Here is a 17,266-nt window from a genome sequence, read left to right on the forward strand (position 1 = left end):
TTCGGCATTTTCAGAACTTTTCTATTCAGTGTATCCAAGGGTAGATATGACATAATGCCAAGTTTCTATTTCATATTTAATTTGACACCGTTATGAATGATGGGATTGTTTTTATGTCCTCACAACTTTTTATTTATGACTGTTTTTCCATTTCATTCACTTTTTAAGACTTGCAGGATTTCTTAGTTTGTTTAGAGACCCTTTCTTCCACATTTCACTGTGACTCACTTCTCTTTAAATCTTAACCATTTTTAACGTTTATTTCTAGGACATAAGAATAGACACATAAAAATATACTCAAGTGGATTTGCATGTTAGATTATGGAATACGAGGTGCTGTGAGGGCTCAAAGTGCCTCTTATCAAGAAACAAGGATGGCCGTGGAACTGTCTCAGATTGGAAGAGACCGAGGAGTTGGGACAACTAAGAGCCTTGTTGCAGCCAGACTTGGTTCTTGGACCAGAAAAAGGACATTGGTGGACAAATCGGTGCTGTTGGAATAAGGCCCGTGAACGAGTTGGTACTGTGCCGATGTTAACTTCCTGGTTACAGTCACCACACTCTGATCGTGTAGGATGTTAGCATTTGGGGAATCTGGGTGCAGGGTATATTCTGTGTGGGTGTAAGTATATAGTATGTTATACTGAATACAAAATTATTTCAAAACAAAACATTAAAAGTGTACAAGAAAAATAAAGCTTCATTATAATGATAATCACTCGGGTCAAAATGGGAGGAAGGCAGGAGCCGTCCAGCAGGCCTTGGAGACGCTCAAGGCCTGGGAAGGGGCGGGTGCGCGGGGCTCACCTGGTCGATGGAGTCCCACATGTACAGTTCGCCCTGCTGCTTGTGCTCATCTTTCTTGTCCTCCATGTCGACGTCGACGTCGCCTCGGGGCCCCAGCTTCTTATGCTGAGGGGGAAGAGTACAGACCGCCTGTCCCCCTCAAGACCCCGGTCTAGCATGTTGGAGCCTGCAGGTGTCCGTCCGCAGTGCCACACAGCGCTACCGCACTGCCTGTCCTGCGGCCTGGCTCCTCTCTCACGACACCAGCTCTGCACTCTGTGTCACCTCCTCAGAGAGCTTTCCTCGGCTACTGGATCTGAAAGGAGCCCACACCTCCCTTCCCACCCCTTCATTCACTCTCTAGCCCTTGAGAGTTATTTTTCATACTCTCAGTCTATGTGTTTCTATGTGGCTATCAGTTTGCCTTCTATCTTCCCTGCTAGAGTGCAGGTCCTGTGAGGATCACGCAAATGGACCATTAAAAATGCTTAAAGGTTCCCTGGGACTTTGTTTCATTCCCTGTTGAATCTCCTGTGGTAGCTTAGCAGTGATTAAGAGCACGATAAATACTGAGTCCACGATGCCACCCACGTGCTGGGCATTCTCCCGTCCGGCGGGCGCGGGGCCTGCAGGGCAGCAGAAGGCACCCTGAGGATGGAGGGGGAGGGCACTGGGTGCAAACAGCACTGCCGCTGCTTTGTCGGCTGTGTGACCCGGGGCAGGCGGCCACACTTCTCTGAGCCTCCCACTGCTCATCTGTAAGACTAACATGATGATAAGATGCTCACCTGGGTGAGTACCGACTGACCACCCACCTGGACAAGCATTTGCAAATCCCAGGTAGTGGTGACCTGGTGAAGACAGTTCAGGATAGGGGGTCACCCTACTAGCTGTGTACCCTTGGTCGTGTGACAATTTCTTTCTCAATCTCAGTAACTTTCTCTGTCAACTGGGTGTAATGACATCCCTGTGGGTTCCTGTAAGCCAAGGGGCATGTAAGACACCTGTAAACAGCAAAGCATGACAGAAGGGGTCTGGCCGGCACAGCGTTGAATTAGTCTCTGAAAGGGACTGAGCAACCTCGGCTGAGTCAGTCACTTAACAACTCTGCACCTCAGCGCCCACACCCGCAAAGTGGGCCAGGGGCCCAGGCGAGCCTCACAGGGTTATGATGGGATGGGATAAGTAAACACGACTGTGCCTAGCCCAGGACTGGTGTGTGGCGCACACTGATTGTGTCATGAATGCTATTTCCATCCCCGTTCCCTGCAACAGGATGGGGTGAGCCATGAAGTACCACAGCTGGGGCAGTGGTTGTTCTAAAAGGGGACTTCGCACCCTAAAACAAGAGCGGGAAATCCCTGGGGACATGCAGAGAGCTGTCCTAACAGAAACAGAGGGCAGCGTCAAATGAGCCGGGAACAGAAATGCCATGAGGTCCCCTGAAGACTCAGTGACCAAATGCCTGAGAAGCCATGGACCCTCCTGGCCTCGGCTCCTGTCCTGCCTTCCCTTCATGTCTCAGACAAGAGTGCCCCAGGATCTCAGCCAAATCTTCCAAATACGCTGGTGCTTTTAGACCTGCGGGCACCAATGCCCCCTCACACTGATGGGTACTACTTGTTGATGGGCTGGTCTCCCCACTAGACCGTGACTTCCTGGCACATGGGGACTGTCCCCAGTGCATCTGCCTAATAAACACCTACCCCTCCTTTCAGATGAGCCTGCTGTGGTCCATGAAATCCATCTCACTCCTTCCACTACTGGCTGCCCAACTAGAGACTGCATATCCGAGGCTCCCTTGCAGGTGGTATGGTCGTGTGACCAGGTTCTTGTGCATTGAACAGGGCGGGGTGGGACGTGTACAGCTGACGTGTACACATTTACCGGAAATCGCTGCCCGGACCCCAGCACATTCCCTTCCTGAGAGCTGGAGCTCTACCACGCACACCAGGGCAGTGCCCTCGGGCAGAGCCTCCACCATTCGAGCCTTGGACTCCCTTGAAGCCTGTGAGAAGACTGAGGACCCCTTTCTCGAAATGTTTATAATGTACAAGATTACAAGACAGCCCTGGCCAGTGCGGCTCCATCGGTTGGACATCGTTCTGTAAGCAAAAGGTCACCAGTTTGATTTCCGGTCAGGGCACACACCTGGGTTTTGGGTTCGGTTCCCAGTCAGGGCACATGTGTGAGAGGCAAATCGATCAATGTCTCTCACATCAATGTTTCTCTCCCTCTCTTTCTCCCTCCCTTCCCCTCGCTCTAAAAATACATAAATAAAATCTTTTAAAAAATATTATGAGAAACTATGTTGAAATACAATTACTAGTATATGAAATAAAAAATACTTGCAATATATAAAATATGTGCTTTCTTTATTAATATCTTATATTAAGATCTAGAGGCAGTTCTAAGAACTGCCATAACTTCAAAGTGGCGACGAGCCCAACATTACTCAGAAATATTTGCATTAGCCGTGGCTGTGACATAAAAATATCCGTGATTTCTGCTGGCAGCAAAGCCCCAAGTGGGCTGTTGCCAATATTCATAATGGAAGGAGATGTTAAGTCTTACTTATAGGTTAATAAGGAGGCAACATTTTCCCCAAGTCCACACGTCACCCCTCCTGAGTTCTATCTGTGGATTCCTGGGGGACTGTGGAACCCCAGCTGAAAGCCCTTCCCTAGGAGACTGTAGAACAGGACCTGGGGTCCCTGGATGACCTTGTGGGCCAGACTTGAGAGCTTCCAAAAGCTTCCAAAACACTCTCTTTCTGATGAGGAAGAAATAAACCCTTACATGCTTCGAGCCGCCATATGCCAGGTTTCTCTCTCCTAGTCGTACAACTGCCTGTCCGTGGCGTCCCTGGCACTCTTGGGCACGGCAATCACTCATCTCTCCAATAGCACCTGGCACACCACCCATGAGTGTACTCAGCCCCTTGGAGCAACTGTCCACCTCCAGTCCACCTCCCACACTGGACTGGGAGCTCCCAAGGGTAGGAGCACCCCTAGCACCTTGCACAGGACTGGAAAGGGGCGTGGTGAAGGTCTTCCCAAAGAATGAATGAGTTAATAGTTACATAGCACTGCAATGGCGCAGGTGCAGTTCTAAGCACACGGCACACTAACCATGTGGGTGGTTATTATCCACCCCCAGACCGACGAGGACATACAAGCACCAAGAGTCTAACTGATCTTGCCCAGGATCACAGATTAGTAAGGACAGTGTCACGAAGCAGGGCAGTGGGACCTGGAGCCTGGCGCTGAGCCTCGGCTCCCCTGAATAAATGACGGCAGCCCAAGCCTGCCTACCTTGATGATGATCTTTTCCCGCAGCTGGCTGGGTGAGGGCAGCTGGTCAGCACTGGCCTCCGTGGGCTTCATCAGCAGCAGGTCACCGAACACCTCCTTGAACACTCTGGCCATGTAGCGCTGCTGTTCCACGCCACAGTGCTCCTCGATGGACAGGACCACAGGGAAGCTGCAGGTGGCGGGGGCAAGGAGGCGGGCCCTCCGTCTGAGCCTGCCTGGCAGAGCAGCTGCTGCCCCACCCAGGCCAGCCCAGCAGAGGGGCAGGTGGACTCAGCGTGGGGAAGCTGAAGTCACTGAAGAGCAACATGGTTTCCCAATGCCAGTCTCCTCCAGGCTCTGAAACAAGTCAGTGACTTGTGCTCTTGGCCTGTAGGGGGCGCCATCAATCAGCCAAGGACTTGGGAGTGACTTAGATGAAATGCAGGCTGGTATATTTTTTGTGTCTCTGTGCGTTCTTGAGTGTGGGGATAGGGAGGGGTGTCTGTCTGTGTGTTCAACCTTAGCTGTCTTTCCCTTAAAGGTGAACCACCTAGAAATCAGACAACTGACCTTGAGGTGACAAAGGCATGGTCTTTGATGGCCTGCACGACATCATCAAACTTGATCTTGGTGGTCCGTGTCCAACCATGGTAGATGATGGGCTTCCCTTCGGGCCCGTCCCAGCAGTCCACTGCGGGGAGAAACATGTGGCCTCACCACCGGTCCGCCTCTTGCCACCTCACAAGTCCACTGACAGCAGACACGTGCCCGGTCAGCTAGAGATCAGCCCTCACCCCTGCACCAGCTCAGTTACTAGTACATGGGGACAAACCTAATCATTGAACTTAGGGGCCACCACCATGAAGACAGGTGTCACCTGTGCAGTTAGAGGAAGATTCTGGCTGTTTAAATAAAGGTCCCTTTGTAATTCAATACATTTGTCAAAAAAAAAACTATTTTAAATGTTTCTCTTCTAAAGAGATATTTACGTTATGTTTTATTTTCTGATTTCACTTGTCTGAGTCTTGGCTTGCTTTTCCTGTTGGTAGAAATAACATGCAGCGATGTGAAAATTTATTCTGTAAGGTTCAGAGAAAAATATTCAGACAGAACTGGATTCTGTAGGAGGCGAGCACCCCTGTACGTCACCCCCGAGGTAACGGGGGCAACAGTGTCAAACTTCATTTTCTCACATTCGCTCTTTCCCAAGACGGGAAAAAGTATAAAATAGGCAATACTCTGTAGGAATAAGTGCTGTTAAAGTCTGATACCATGATACTTTTTTAAAAATAAAGTTGGAGCCTAAACCACTGATGATCCTTTTCCCGGCCTAACACACCTGTGCGCCTCTGGCAGTCGAGTCAGGCCAGGGAGTAAGAGATGAGGACATGGGAGGAAGCAGCTGGACCCTGGGCGCGTCCAGGTGCCTGGAATCACCTGTCCTGGGGTGTATGTGAGCAACCGTGACAAGAATGATCAGGATGGCATCCAGGGCTGGGCCAGCTGCTAACACTTGAAGGGCATTCATTTGCCTTCCTCTAAAAAAAGCCCTGAAGGGAACTGAGGGAGAACAGAAGGCCAATAAAGCCATCTCTGCTGCCAGCCTCCCAGGCCTTCCATTGTCAGGCCACATCCAAAGATGTGAATGTCAGGACGCCATCTAGATGGGTTTGGGGCCCTACCCGACCAGGCTCCGGGTAGGTGGGGACAGTTTTCTTCTGGGGAGAGGTCCCTGCCACTGATGGCCGCATCCCTTACCCCAGATGCTACAAGCACTGGTGTCTCCCTTAGCCTGTCCCACCCACCCCTACTATTCACCTTTAAAACCAAAAAGCATCCAACTGCAGGTGGCAGAGGTTGGCCAGCTCAACAACAGGGACTCCACTGTGCCTACCCCGCACAGAGGTAGGTGGGCTCAGTAAAGGGGAGCAGAGGTCACTGAACAGCCAATATTTTCCTGGCCTCAGCCTCCTCCAGGCTGAGGGACCAGAGAGCAACTGGGGCTCTTGGCCTGTAGGGGGCGCCAACACTCAGCTGAGAAACTGGCAGGGACCATGAGCCACTGTTAGAGGAGGGTGTTACCTCCACCAGGAAAAGGCTACTCACGCTCAATGCACCGACAGCCCATGCGCAAACAGCGGATGTATGCCTCTGTGGACGACTCACTCCGCAGCTGGTCACCTGTGAGGTACCTGAAGGAGAGAAGGCGGGACTGCAGAAGGTGTCCGTGGGGAACTTCTCAGCCCAAGCCCCTAAAGGCCTGAGTTCCTCCTGGCTAGAAAGACCCAGGGTTAGGATCTGGGCCGGAAACTTGCCGTTGTATGGCCACACCTTAGACTCAGGCCACAATCACAGGATGTGAACAGTAAACCACCTTGGTAATCCGTGCATCGGGTTGAGACCATGTCTTCTTTTGAGAACTGGGTCAAAGGGTGTCAGGAGTGAGATTTACAGCACATGATAAATGAGCAACTCTCCCCTGGCTGCCCACTGGCCCTCAGTCTGAACAGGGCAGAGACGGGCCATCATTTTGATATCAGGGAATCAGGCACTGAATAAGTGATCAACAACTACTGGTGGAATTTACTATGTTGTGAACTACATGCATCAGACATAAAAATATGTATTTTTATGCACTCTCCTCTTCCTCATGTTCCCCTTTAAGAGTTTGTTCTTTCGTTGTCTTCCAGGTTTGACAGAATTCACCACTCCCTCTTACACCAATGGATGTAGTAGGGAAGAGAGAAGCATGAAACCAATTTGCCTCTGAAATGACTTTAGCTTCCAAAATGGCTGGAGATAAGCTCAAGGGCCTGGCCAACCCCTGACTGGAATGGCACTTGGGAAAGCACCAACCTACAGCTCCTGGGGACCCAAAAGCCGAGGCCTTCACCCTCTCACCGTATAAGGCAGACTAAATACTGGAACTTAAGTGCAATGTCGTTTCTCCCTTCCAGTCTATTTTCTGTTTTGCGATCAGGGTCCAGGGTAATCTTCCAAAGATGTAAATTTCAGCATGTTGCTCTCTGGCTTAAAAGCCATCAGTGGCTCCCGCTGCCCCTGCTGTCACTTAAAGATTCCACTCAAGCTGACCCCACCAACCTCCCCTCCTGCCACACAACACCTCCTCCCCCACCCCGGATTCCACAGTCTAGTATTAACAGACCCCTCTCAGTTCCTTCTGCCCCTGGACCTTTGCACATGCGGTCCCTCTGTCTAAAACCCTCTTTCTCACTTCACCACCTGCTCTCCTCTCACCAACTCCTATCCTTTGTGAAGAGTCAAAAGAGGTCTTTTCCCCTCCAAGCACATGGGAACAGTGCTACTCTGTCCTGCCCTGTTTACTGCTACCTGTCCAGTACCCAGTAAGCACAGGGGAGGCAGTAAATACCAGTTCAACGACCCATTCAATTGCTACTCTGAGATGCCCAAACTGTGAAAACACCAGCTTTGCTGACTGACTGGCTTTTCAGGGCCACAGAAAAAGGATGATCCTTGTAATGCCACCCCTTCCAGAAGCGCTTGTATATTCCAGTCTGCGCGGTGTGCAGTGTGGCCCTGCACTCTGCCCACGGGCTTTGCCAAAGCAGTGCACTGGGATGCCCGCCATATCACCCGTCACCTGCAACCCCTCCCGGGCTGGTGGCAACACTCACGTGTTATGTGACGAGGAGATCCAGTAATGAGACAGGGGGTTGTTCATGTCCTGCATGTCCACCACGTCGTACTTCTCATCCCAAATGCTGTTCTCCCGTGAAAACAGGTACGTGAGGAACTAGTGGGGTCACACACACAGAGACAGGATCACCACGATGAAGACAAGGAGGGAGGATAGCTGGTTCGTTCTGGTCTGTGCGGCACAGGGAAATGGCAGCTCAGGGACAGCAGGAGGTCTCCAGGTTTCCTCGCAGAAACTCATGCGACAGGCTGTTCTGACAGGTTTCACTGATGACAGGGTTTCCTTTTTAATGTGGGCCCTAAAATATGCTACTACAAGAATATGTGCTTCCCGTATATCATAGGTTTTAAGGTATAATAATACCAGAAGCATTTGTGAAACCACCAACTTGATAAACAAGACATTAACAGTATCATAACATTTAAAAGGCAGGAAATGTAATACCCCAATTCTTTACCCCTTTAAAAAAAATTGGAAGGTTGAGTGACACTGGGGTAACACTCTGCTTTCTGGGAACAACGTTGCAGGGCACAGGAGATGCCAGTTCTCCTCAGCCTCACCGCCCCCCCTGCTGCCTCGCTCACAGCCAAGCGCAACTGTTAACAACAGCTCACAGGAACCCCGAAACCTCTGAATTTGGTGTGCCTACCATGCTCTCCCTGGCAGCGAGCGCCCTCTGGTGGTAAAAGCAAGAAATGCACTCCGGAAACAAGGTCAAGGAGACAAGGACGAGGGAAAGACTGGAAGAAAACCAGCGCTTGTGGAACAGCTCACAAGAAGCCCACTCACCTCATCAACAAATAGGAAGGGCTCCGCAGTTTCCCTCATCGTGTCGTCGATAAACTTTGTCATCCTCTTGCGGACTCTGTTCAGATCCTGAGCCCAGAGCTCCTTAGAATGACAAAGAGAACAAGAAATCACCGAGATGAGGACTGGCAAAAAAGTTATGTCTGACCATCACGGTGACTTGCCTGGTGGACCCTGGGCAAGCCACGTACCCTCTCTGCACTTCCTCATCCACTCCGTGGGAGTAACAACATCTGAGCACAATTTCTGTGAGAAGGTGTGATATAAAGTAACTTCACTGTTTTCCTCTCCAAACCCCACAACCTCAAGTATTCACCAGGCAAACGGAGAAAACAGGACCCACAGACTCGACTTTGGCTAATGCTTTCTGGATTCAGAATATTCTAAAGCCTCTACCGTTAAGCAAAGGTGCGATGTGCAAATGTGCAACTGGATGTGTGCAACTGGATGCGTGTGTGGTTGCACGGGAAGAGGCAGAGTAGGATGCATGAAAGAAAGCAATGCTGAAGGGCAGACACAAATGAGGTGGTGGAGACACAGCCTCCCCGGAGGGTGGCTGCACATGAACAACGGGCCTCACTGTTGAGTCTTGCAAATCTATTTGTATAAGGGACACAAAACAGCGAGGAGACTAGGGAACAGCCTGTTCATTTGAATATGGAGGTGTTGAAATCTTTGCATACTAGAACGTGAAACTCAATGCAGGACATGTCATGCCAAGGCCTTGCCAGGCTCTGATGTCCCCAAAAGAGCAGACGCTTCCTCCTTCCTTCTGCAAAGCTTTCTCATGAAAAGCATGGGTGCTTAGCTGACATAGCCTGGATCTTGATGACTGCCAATAAGGACTCTTCTGCCTACCCAGGCCAGTGTGGCTCAGCTGGCTGGAACCTCATCCCCTAGACCAAAAGGTCACAGGTTCACTTCCTGGATGGGGCACAAACCTAGGTTGTGGGTTCCATCCCTAGTCAGGGTGCTTACAAGAAGTGACCAATTGATGTTTCTCTCTCACATGGATGTTGTTTTTCTCTCTCTCTCTCAAAGCAATGCTGCCTGAAGTTCAAAATACAAACTGGGGGTTAAAAAACACATCTACTTGGTAGGGGGTACTGTGCTAGGACTCCACACTAATGAAAATAAGAACGATGGGGACAGGAGTAGGACGTGGCGAGGGCGGTCACACTGGGTGCAGACTGCACACCAGGCTCTGCGCTAAATCTTTTCATGTAGTGGCTTCCTGTGAACCACACAGCCCCAGAAGGCACATATTAGTTTCATTATATAAATGGGGGAACTGGGGTGTCAGGTCATTAAATAAACGACTTGACCCAACATTGAGCTTGGGACCAACTCAGGCACATCAGTTTGGAGGTCTTTGTCTTAACCCCCTTTCTACAGAGTGACCCCTCCCTCCCAGGGCTGGACTCGGGGAGACTTAACCAGTCCCCTGATGGAGATTTTGATCTGTTCCAAGTTTTTACCACTATTGAAAATGCTGCCATTGTCGCTTTAGGATAAGTTTCTAGAAGGGCAATTATTTAATCAAAGTATATACCCTCTTTTCAAAGTTTTCATTTTAATTGTGTATTTCCTAAGTGCTTTCTAGGAAAAGTTGTACCAATTGGCACACCAAGTGCTACAGTGATTACCCCACACGTGAGCACCCATCACACCAATCAAATGTCCTAGATGACTGGCTCCATTCACAGCGTCACCTCACAAAGCACTGGGCACATGGGACAGTAAGGGTCAGCCAGGCCATCACGCAGATGCTCATGGGCTGTCTCACACGTGAAGAGCTCCTGCAATTTGCTCCTGGTCCATGTCCCCGATCTCTGAGGGCAGTCCAGGGAAGGGGCCAGGGCAGTGGAGGGAGCCTGTCATTCTCCCCTGTGAGAAAATTAAGCAGCACTAGGTGGCAGATTCTGGGATATAAGGCTTCTTGTCCCCAGGAGGTTAGCCATGTAACTGCTGACAAGAAGACAATTCTGAGATGTCCTAAATTAAATGACCACAGACCAGAGTACACAAGAAAGGGACAAGAGATGTCAATGGGTTAACTGCAGGGCAAAACCAGCAAAAGATTGCTTGCATCCTTAGTGTATGTTGAAACCTTGAATTTAATTACCTTCCAGGTAGCTATTCCACCATTATCTAAAGAGGACTGTAGTAGACCGCTCTGCCTGATTTTAGGAATTGTATCTCTACCCCTTGTCGCTAAGGGTGAGAGACAACCTTTGGAATGCCAGCCACAGGAGACAAAGCCTGTCTCTGGTAGCAAACGCTGCCTCAGTTCCTCTCCCTGTCCCCAGAGCTTGGTCGGAAGTCAATGACGGGTAAGACCCCTCACAGTGGGGGGCAACCTAAGCCAGACTGGATCACCTGGGAGGCCTTCATGGAAGGACTCTGGGGGCTGCAACAAAGAGCAATGGACTCTTGCCCCCCCCCCCAGCTTTGACAAAGCCTAGTCTCCATGTCCTCTGGGAGAAGCCCCTCCTGGCTCTAATCCCCTTAAACCTGAATACCTGTTGGGGAAAGGTGCAGCTCCTTGCCTTGCTAGAGCATGTCCTGGGGGAAATCTGGCATCACAAAGACTTGCTGATTAACCTGCGATATCTGCTCTGCTAAGAGTGCTTTCATTCATATGATAAGGGTCGGAGAGGAAATGAGTATGTCTCCCAAAGTTTCTGCAACTCTCTTCCTGACAGACTCTGACTCATAGTAAGCCCTCAGATTTCTTTGAAATGTTATCTACTGTTTGATCCCTACCGCCTGTATTCCTGTGTATTACAACCCAATAAAAGGCTATGGAAGAGGGCGCTCAGGGCCTTTTTGTCCTCGGAGAAACTGGTCGCTGCTGGCCTCTTTCTCCCCAGAGAAACTGGTCACAGCCCACGCCTCCATCCCCAAGCAGATCTCATCATGTCTCGGCCATATTTACTCACTCACTCATGTCCGTGGCACCGGGGGGACCTCGAGAAAGTGGTCGACTCCGCGGAGGACAGCCAGGTGCCACTGACCACCAGGCACCTCTGCTTCTCGCTTACAAATGAACTTCCTGGGCTGTTGCCCACCACCAGTCCCAAGGCGCACACACCTCTTCCTTTTGGACTCTGCCCCTATCCCAGAACGAGCCCTCTTCACCTTCTCCCACCCCCTTTATCTGTAGCCAGTGGAAATTCTTTCAAAGCAACTTCGATCCTTCTTCCCCACGCTCTTTCCACAGAACAGCTCATCAGCTCTGGACCGCGGACGTTTGTCCCCACCAGCCCCGCCACTGGTGGTGCAGACTGGATGCCCCAGGACCTGGTCCTTTCCTGACCAGCGTTCGGACAAACCCTGTCTTTCCTAAAAGCTTTGGCCATGAACTTTTTTTCTTGGTTTAACATTTCAATAGCTCCCTACTAAAGTGAGCGATTCAGTGCAAGGAAGAGTATGGCAAAAAGAAAAAAACAATATGTCTCTCTGCTTCACTGTATTGGCAGCTCAGTATTGAGCGAGTAATTGTGCCAAAGAGAACTGATTTATCCCCACTCGTTTCACTCCCCCGTGGTGGTAGCTCAGGCTGAGCAAAAAATCCTTCTCTTGGTCACTCACATTCAGCCCCCACATGGAGAAAGCATGACACCTCGTCCCCTCAGACACCATTCATCGGGTTCCAGCAGGTAGCACCACCGCAGGGCCTCCGGGCGGCTGACCTGCGCAAAGTGCATGCTGTGTGTCTTTTCATTACTTTCTCTACGGCCAAAGGAACTGAACATGGGCTGTGCATTGGATGACATAAAGAAAGTAGTGTTCACTGTGCAAGGCATAATAGGAGTGGTACGCTTTTTTTTTTTAAGAAAAAGAATCCCATTTCGTAAGAGAGGCATGCTGACTATTAACAAGTGAGATGATACATTGACTTCATGATCCATTACAAGTTTACTTTAGAATTTCCCAGAAAAGAAATAGAGAAGGGAAAAGGGAAGGGAGGCACAGCAGTGTGAGACGCAGGACAGATGTACTAAAGTTGGCAAATGCTCACAATTTTTAAATTGGAGTGATGGGTACATGGTGGTTCAATGCCAGCATTGCACCACCATGTTTAAAACATTCTGAAATGCAAAGATGTTTAAAACACAAATTAAGGCCCTAGCTGGTGTAGCTCAGTGGATTGAGCGTGGGCCTGCGAACCAGACAATCGCAGTTCGATTCCCAGTCAGGGCACATGCCTGGGTTGCAGGCTGGTTCCCCGCAGGCCAGTTCCCAGCAGGGGATGCATGATAGGCAACCATACATTGATGTTCCTCTCCCTCTCTCCTTCCCTTCCCCTCTAAAGATAAATAAATAAAATCTTAAAAAAAAAAACACACAAATTAACTGAATATTGTTATGAACCTAAAACTGCTCTTTAAAAAGTCTATTAAAAAACAAGAAATTAAATAAAGAGAAAATGTAAATGAAACTGCAGTGGTATAAACACAACATTGAAACAGATATGTAACTGTGCGTATAGATACACGTAGGTACACACACAAAGCTCGATACAATGTTCTGACCCCCACGGTTCTGGGGGGGGGAGGGGGGAGCTCTCATCCCCATTTAAAGAGAAAACGAGGGCACAGGAAGGTCAAACTACCTGCCCAAGGTCACATAGCTAGTAAGAGGATCTCAGTCTTAAGTTGTTCAACCGGGCACTGTTAACACTTGGGGCAAAGTAATTCCTTGCTGTGGGAGGCTTGACCTGTGCATTTGAGGATGCTGAGCAGCCTCTCTGGTCTGTACCTACTACACGCCATTAGCACCCCGAGCTGTGGCAACCAAAACTGTCTCCAGATATGCCCTGGGTGGCAGAACCGCCCGGTGGAAAGCCGCTGCCCAGCACCAGACTTTGACTCTGCCACCAGCTTGCAGCCCGTGCATAAGCACTCCCAGAGACCTCTCACATGTCATCTGTTAAAGGACAGCTGTACTACCATACCCCCCAAGGACCGGGCAGGCTCACTGCCTTAGTCACATCCTCTATCGGCCAGAGCTGGCTTCCTGAGGAAGTGACACCTAAGCTGAGCCAGGAGAAGCAGCAGAAGCCAGCCAGGTGAGGACACCGCTGCCTGTAGGCCATTGCCCTGCCTGCCTGCCCTGGAGAATCTCACTCTCCCCTCCCTCAGTTTGTGCCTTGAGAAGGAGCTACAGAGAGGCTGTTCTCATTCCAGAGTCTGTGACAGCAAAGTGGCATTGGTCAGGGAGACTACAACTGTTTCATGACTACAGGCAGCCAGGCGAAGGCAGGTGGTGAAGAGGTAAGAAACCATGCAGGTAGCTCCCCCCGCCCCCACCCTGTTTTCTCTCACCTGCTGCTCATGTAAGAGAAACCGCTGGAAGTCGTGCAGGTGCACAGCGGAGGCGTCCGGCCGGTCAGTGTTCCTGCCCTCGGGGAAAGAGAGGGTGTTCAGAAAGGCACACGCCTCAACAGTCAAGAGGCCATTTCTGCCAGCAGGCAGCCTGCCACCTGGACACCCTGCAGGACCCTCCCCAGTGCCAGGCACAGGCTTGGCAATGGGAAGACGAGGGTGACCTACATGACATTCCTAACCTACAACAATTCCAAGAGGACGCAGAACCCCAGAAGGCAGTCCAGTTCAGCTGCTCCTGGCTGGCTCCCGTGCCGGGAAGGAGGAGGGAAGGCAAGGACTTGCGTGCATGAAGTGGATGCTTGGGTGGGCTGGTGTGGACGGCACTCTGGGGGAACTAGAGAAGTGACTGGGGCCACATCAAAGTGCCCTCTCAGAAGCCACCATCCAGAGTTCGCTCTGAAGCAGGAGTGGGGCCAGATGAAGCCCCCTGGACTCTGGGTGGATGGGACAATCAGCTGGAACATGCAAACCTCCGGCCATGGGGCCAGCAGAGGCCTGCTGTTGGGAGAATTTTCCATTTGACATGAGAGAACGCTTCACCCTGAATAAGGGGAGACTCCACCCTGACTGGAAGCTTGCTGACAGATGGGCTTGGGGAGAGGATGTTCATTCATGGCCATCAAAAAACTTGGGAACCTCACTGGATGGGCACAGGCAACCTTGGCCTCTATGGAAAGTACTCTCTGCAGAACAAAGCTGTCCAGGAAAACTTGAACTTGTCTCTGAGCACTTGCAAGCAGGGTGGGGTGGGGTCTTTTTAAAATATAGGAGATAAAACATACTTTAAACTAACTTTCTTTGCTAAACACTCATGGACCAAAAGTGTTTATTGTGTTTATTGTCTTTAATCATTGTGTATTTCTAACCTTCTTTGCTAAACAGCCTTCTAAGTTTGCTTCATATCTTTTCATTAATACCTTAATCTTTTCATTATAACACTACGCAAACATCAGATATGTTGTTTTTTTTTATACACCCTGAAGTGTTGAGGTATCTTGTCTAAAATGTGATAACAGGAATAATTGCTGAGTGTCTACATCAATGAGGGCTGGTCCCAGAAAGCCAGCCCAGGTCACCAAACAGCAAATCATGTTTGAGGCACTATTAGCTCCATGGAAAACCTTCCTCCCGGGCAGACAAGCTTGGGAAACACGGACACTCACTCCACCAGCCCGCTACTTGGGGAACTGGCAGGACAGTGAAGGCCCTGATAAGTCCTGCAGCACTTACTCTCTGATAACATCATTATTCCGTACAGGGTCCTTGATGCACACCTTGTGAAGCACTTTATATGCTTCAACTCACTTTAATTCAGTTGAAGCTGCTTCATCAGGGATTTCCCAAATTCACCTGGCCACTAACATTGCTTTAACTTGTGTAAAAGCCTACTCACCAGTCATGTTCTACAAAGCACACTCCAGGAAATCAGGCTCTAAAGGCATGCAGGCTTCTCTACAGAACCTTCTGGGCTGCCCTCCCAACACTCCACCGACTCTGCTGCTACTGTTCATGCTCATCCACGCCACAGGGGTGGTATGGCCAATCCCCGGATAGCAGGGCCCCCGCCCACTCCCCTGCCCGTGCCCGCCCACAGAGATGACCCTGCAGAGCCAGCCAGCCACACTGCGGCTCCATACCCAGCACGCCCGCCCTGCACAACAATAACCCAGAAGGGGGGCCTCACCCCAAGATGAACACGGAGGAGTCTTTTTTGAATTCGTCAAGAATCTGAAATAGAAAAGAGAAGGCAAACACACAAAATAAGAGCACCAGACAAGTCAAGCCACTTAATGCAAAAGAACAGATTCTGGGCGTTAAAAAATTCACAGTATAATTTGTGTGACTTATTAATGCAAATGAACAGAACTTTTTTCTCTCAAATTATCCTGTAATTTGTGTGACTTATAAGTATTCAAATACAACCAGAACTTAAGAAGCAAAAGGCAGAAGTCTTCCTTGTCTTTTTCGTAAGTCTCTATCACTCTTAATAATTTAGTAGGTTTCCTTCTAGGTGTATTTATGGGTATTAGTCTAACTTTATCTTATTATATTACATCATGTCTCCCAACTTGTTGCTGTTGGTTCAAGGTTAATATATTCTACAACTTCAAATAGTCCTGCCTCATTAGTTAAAAACCCACACTGTATTCTATAACTCAGACATCACCGGTTTTCTATTATATCCAGTATTATAAAGAAGGTCCTCGTTACATCCTTATCCACTTGTGCCGGCATTTCCATTGGGTGCGTTCCTAGCTGGAAAGGCACCTAGACATGAGGTGTGCACGTGAACTTCAGTAGATTCCATCAACTGGCTCTCAAAACAGTTGTGCCGACCAGCACCCGCACCGGTAAACACACAAACTCTCTGCACCCTCACTGCTATATTTCAAATCCTTAACATTTCAGAGTATTGAATTAAAGTATTTAAGGGACGATTTCTACGAGATCGTATGAGAAGAGGTGTGGATGAAATAAGACGGCCATCAGTTGACTGATCATTGCTGAAGCTGGCTGAGGGCTGCGTGAGGGTTTGTGACGCTATTACCTCTGCCTGCCTATATTTCAATTTTTCTTAATACAAAACTTTAAAAAATTAAAACCAGTGACCAGCCTCTGAAGGTGGGCATAGGAGAACATGAACCCTAGCTGCAGCTTACTAGTGCATGACCTCCAGGAAGGACCCTGTTTGCTCACCTGTAGAACAAAAGTACCTGTAGAATAAAAGTACCACTATTAAATATTTAATGTATGCAAAACACCTAGCCCGACACCCAGCAGAGAGCTCACACTTAGAAAACGTTAGCCATGATCTGTGTACATAATATTGTTATTACCGCTTAGGGAAAGGCGTGTCCCCTCACCAGGGGGACACACATGGAATTACATTTCTTATCTTCCTGCTGCTGCCTAACTTTTAGAAGCTCTGAAGCTTGAAAGCAGCAGCATAAGCAGGTGATTAGATACAAAGAGGAACTGACAACCTCAGGTTGAAAACCTACAGCTATTGATGAGTAGGAACCCACTCCCTGGCTTTAGGTCTAGGGGTCATTATCAATCACCATCAATAGCCCTGTCTCCCCAAGGAGCCCAAGAAACCCAGCTGAGCCCCTAAGAACACATGACTAATACTTTTCTCTTCGCGCTGCTCCCAGGGAGAGCTCAGGAAGTAAATTATATGCTAACAGTGAGGGGAGGGGCATTTACCTACCACAAGAGCAGTACTGTTTCTCCAGCCAGCCAGTAACTATCTACAGAGCTTGGGGCTTTGTTATGCAAACTCCAAGTCACTGAATTAATATTATACA

At 49.4% G+C, this 17,266-nt stretch overlaps 1 protein-coding gene across 1 annotated transcript in view; it reads right to left on the reverse strand.

Annotated features, from left to right (window-relative positions):
* The window catches only part of PLCG2 (phospholipase C gamma 2), a 149,127-nt gene that overhangs the window by 61,670 nt on the left and 70,191 nt on the right, over nucleotides 1-17,266 (reverse strand). The window contains exons 8-15 of the mRNA XM_037142454.2: nucleotides 15,643-15,686; nucleotides 13,896-13,968; nucleotides 8,548-8,649; nucleotides 7,736-7,854; nucleotides 6,186-6,271; nucleotides 4,650-4,770; nucleotides 4,101-4,269; nucleotides 808-912 (exon numbers count right to left, since the gene is read on the reverse strand). Of these exons, the coding sequence (XP_036998349.2) occupies nucleotides 808-912; nucleotides 4,101-4,269; nucleotides 4,650-4,770; nucleotides 6,186-6,271; nucleotides 7,736-7,854; nucleotides 8,548-8,649; nucleotides 13,896-13,968; nucleotides 15,643-15,686 (819 nt within the window). The remainder of the gene's footprint in view (nucleotides 1-807; nucleotides 913-4,100; nucleotides 4,270-4,649; nucleotides 4,771-6,185; nucleotides 6,272-7,735; nucleotides 7,855-8,547; nucleotides 8,650-13,895; nucleotides 13,969-15,642; nucleotides 15,687-17,266) is intronic.

The sequence above is a fragment of the Artibeus jamaicensis genome, unplaced genomic scaffold, assembly GCF_021234435.1.
Source record: "Artibeus jamaicensis isolate MK-2021 breed Jamaican fruit bat unplaced genomic scaffold, CSHL_Jam_final contig_464, whole genome shotgun sequence".
Lineage (NCBI taxonomy): Eukaryota > Metazoa > Chordata > Mammalia > Chiroptera > Phyllostomidae > Artibeus > Artibeus jamaicensis.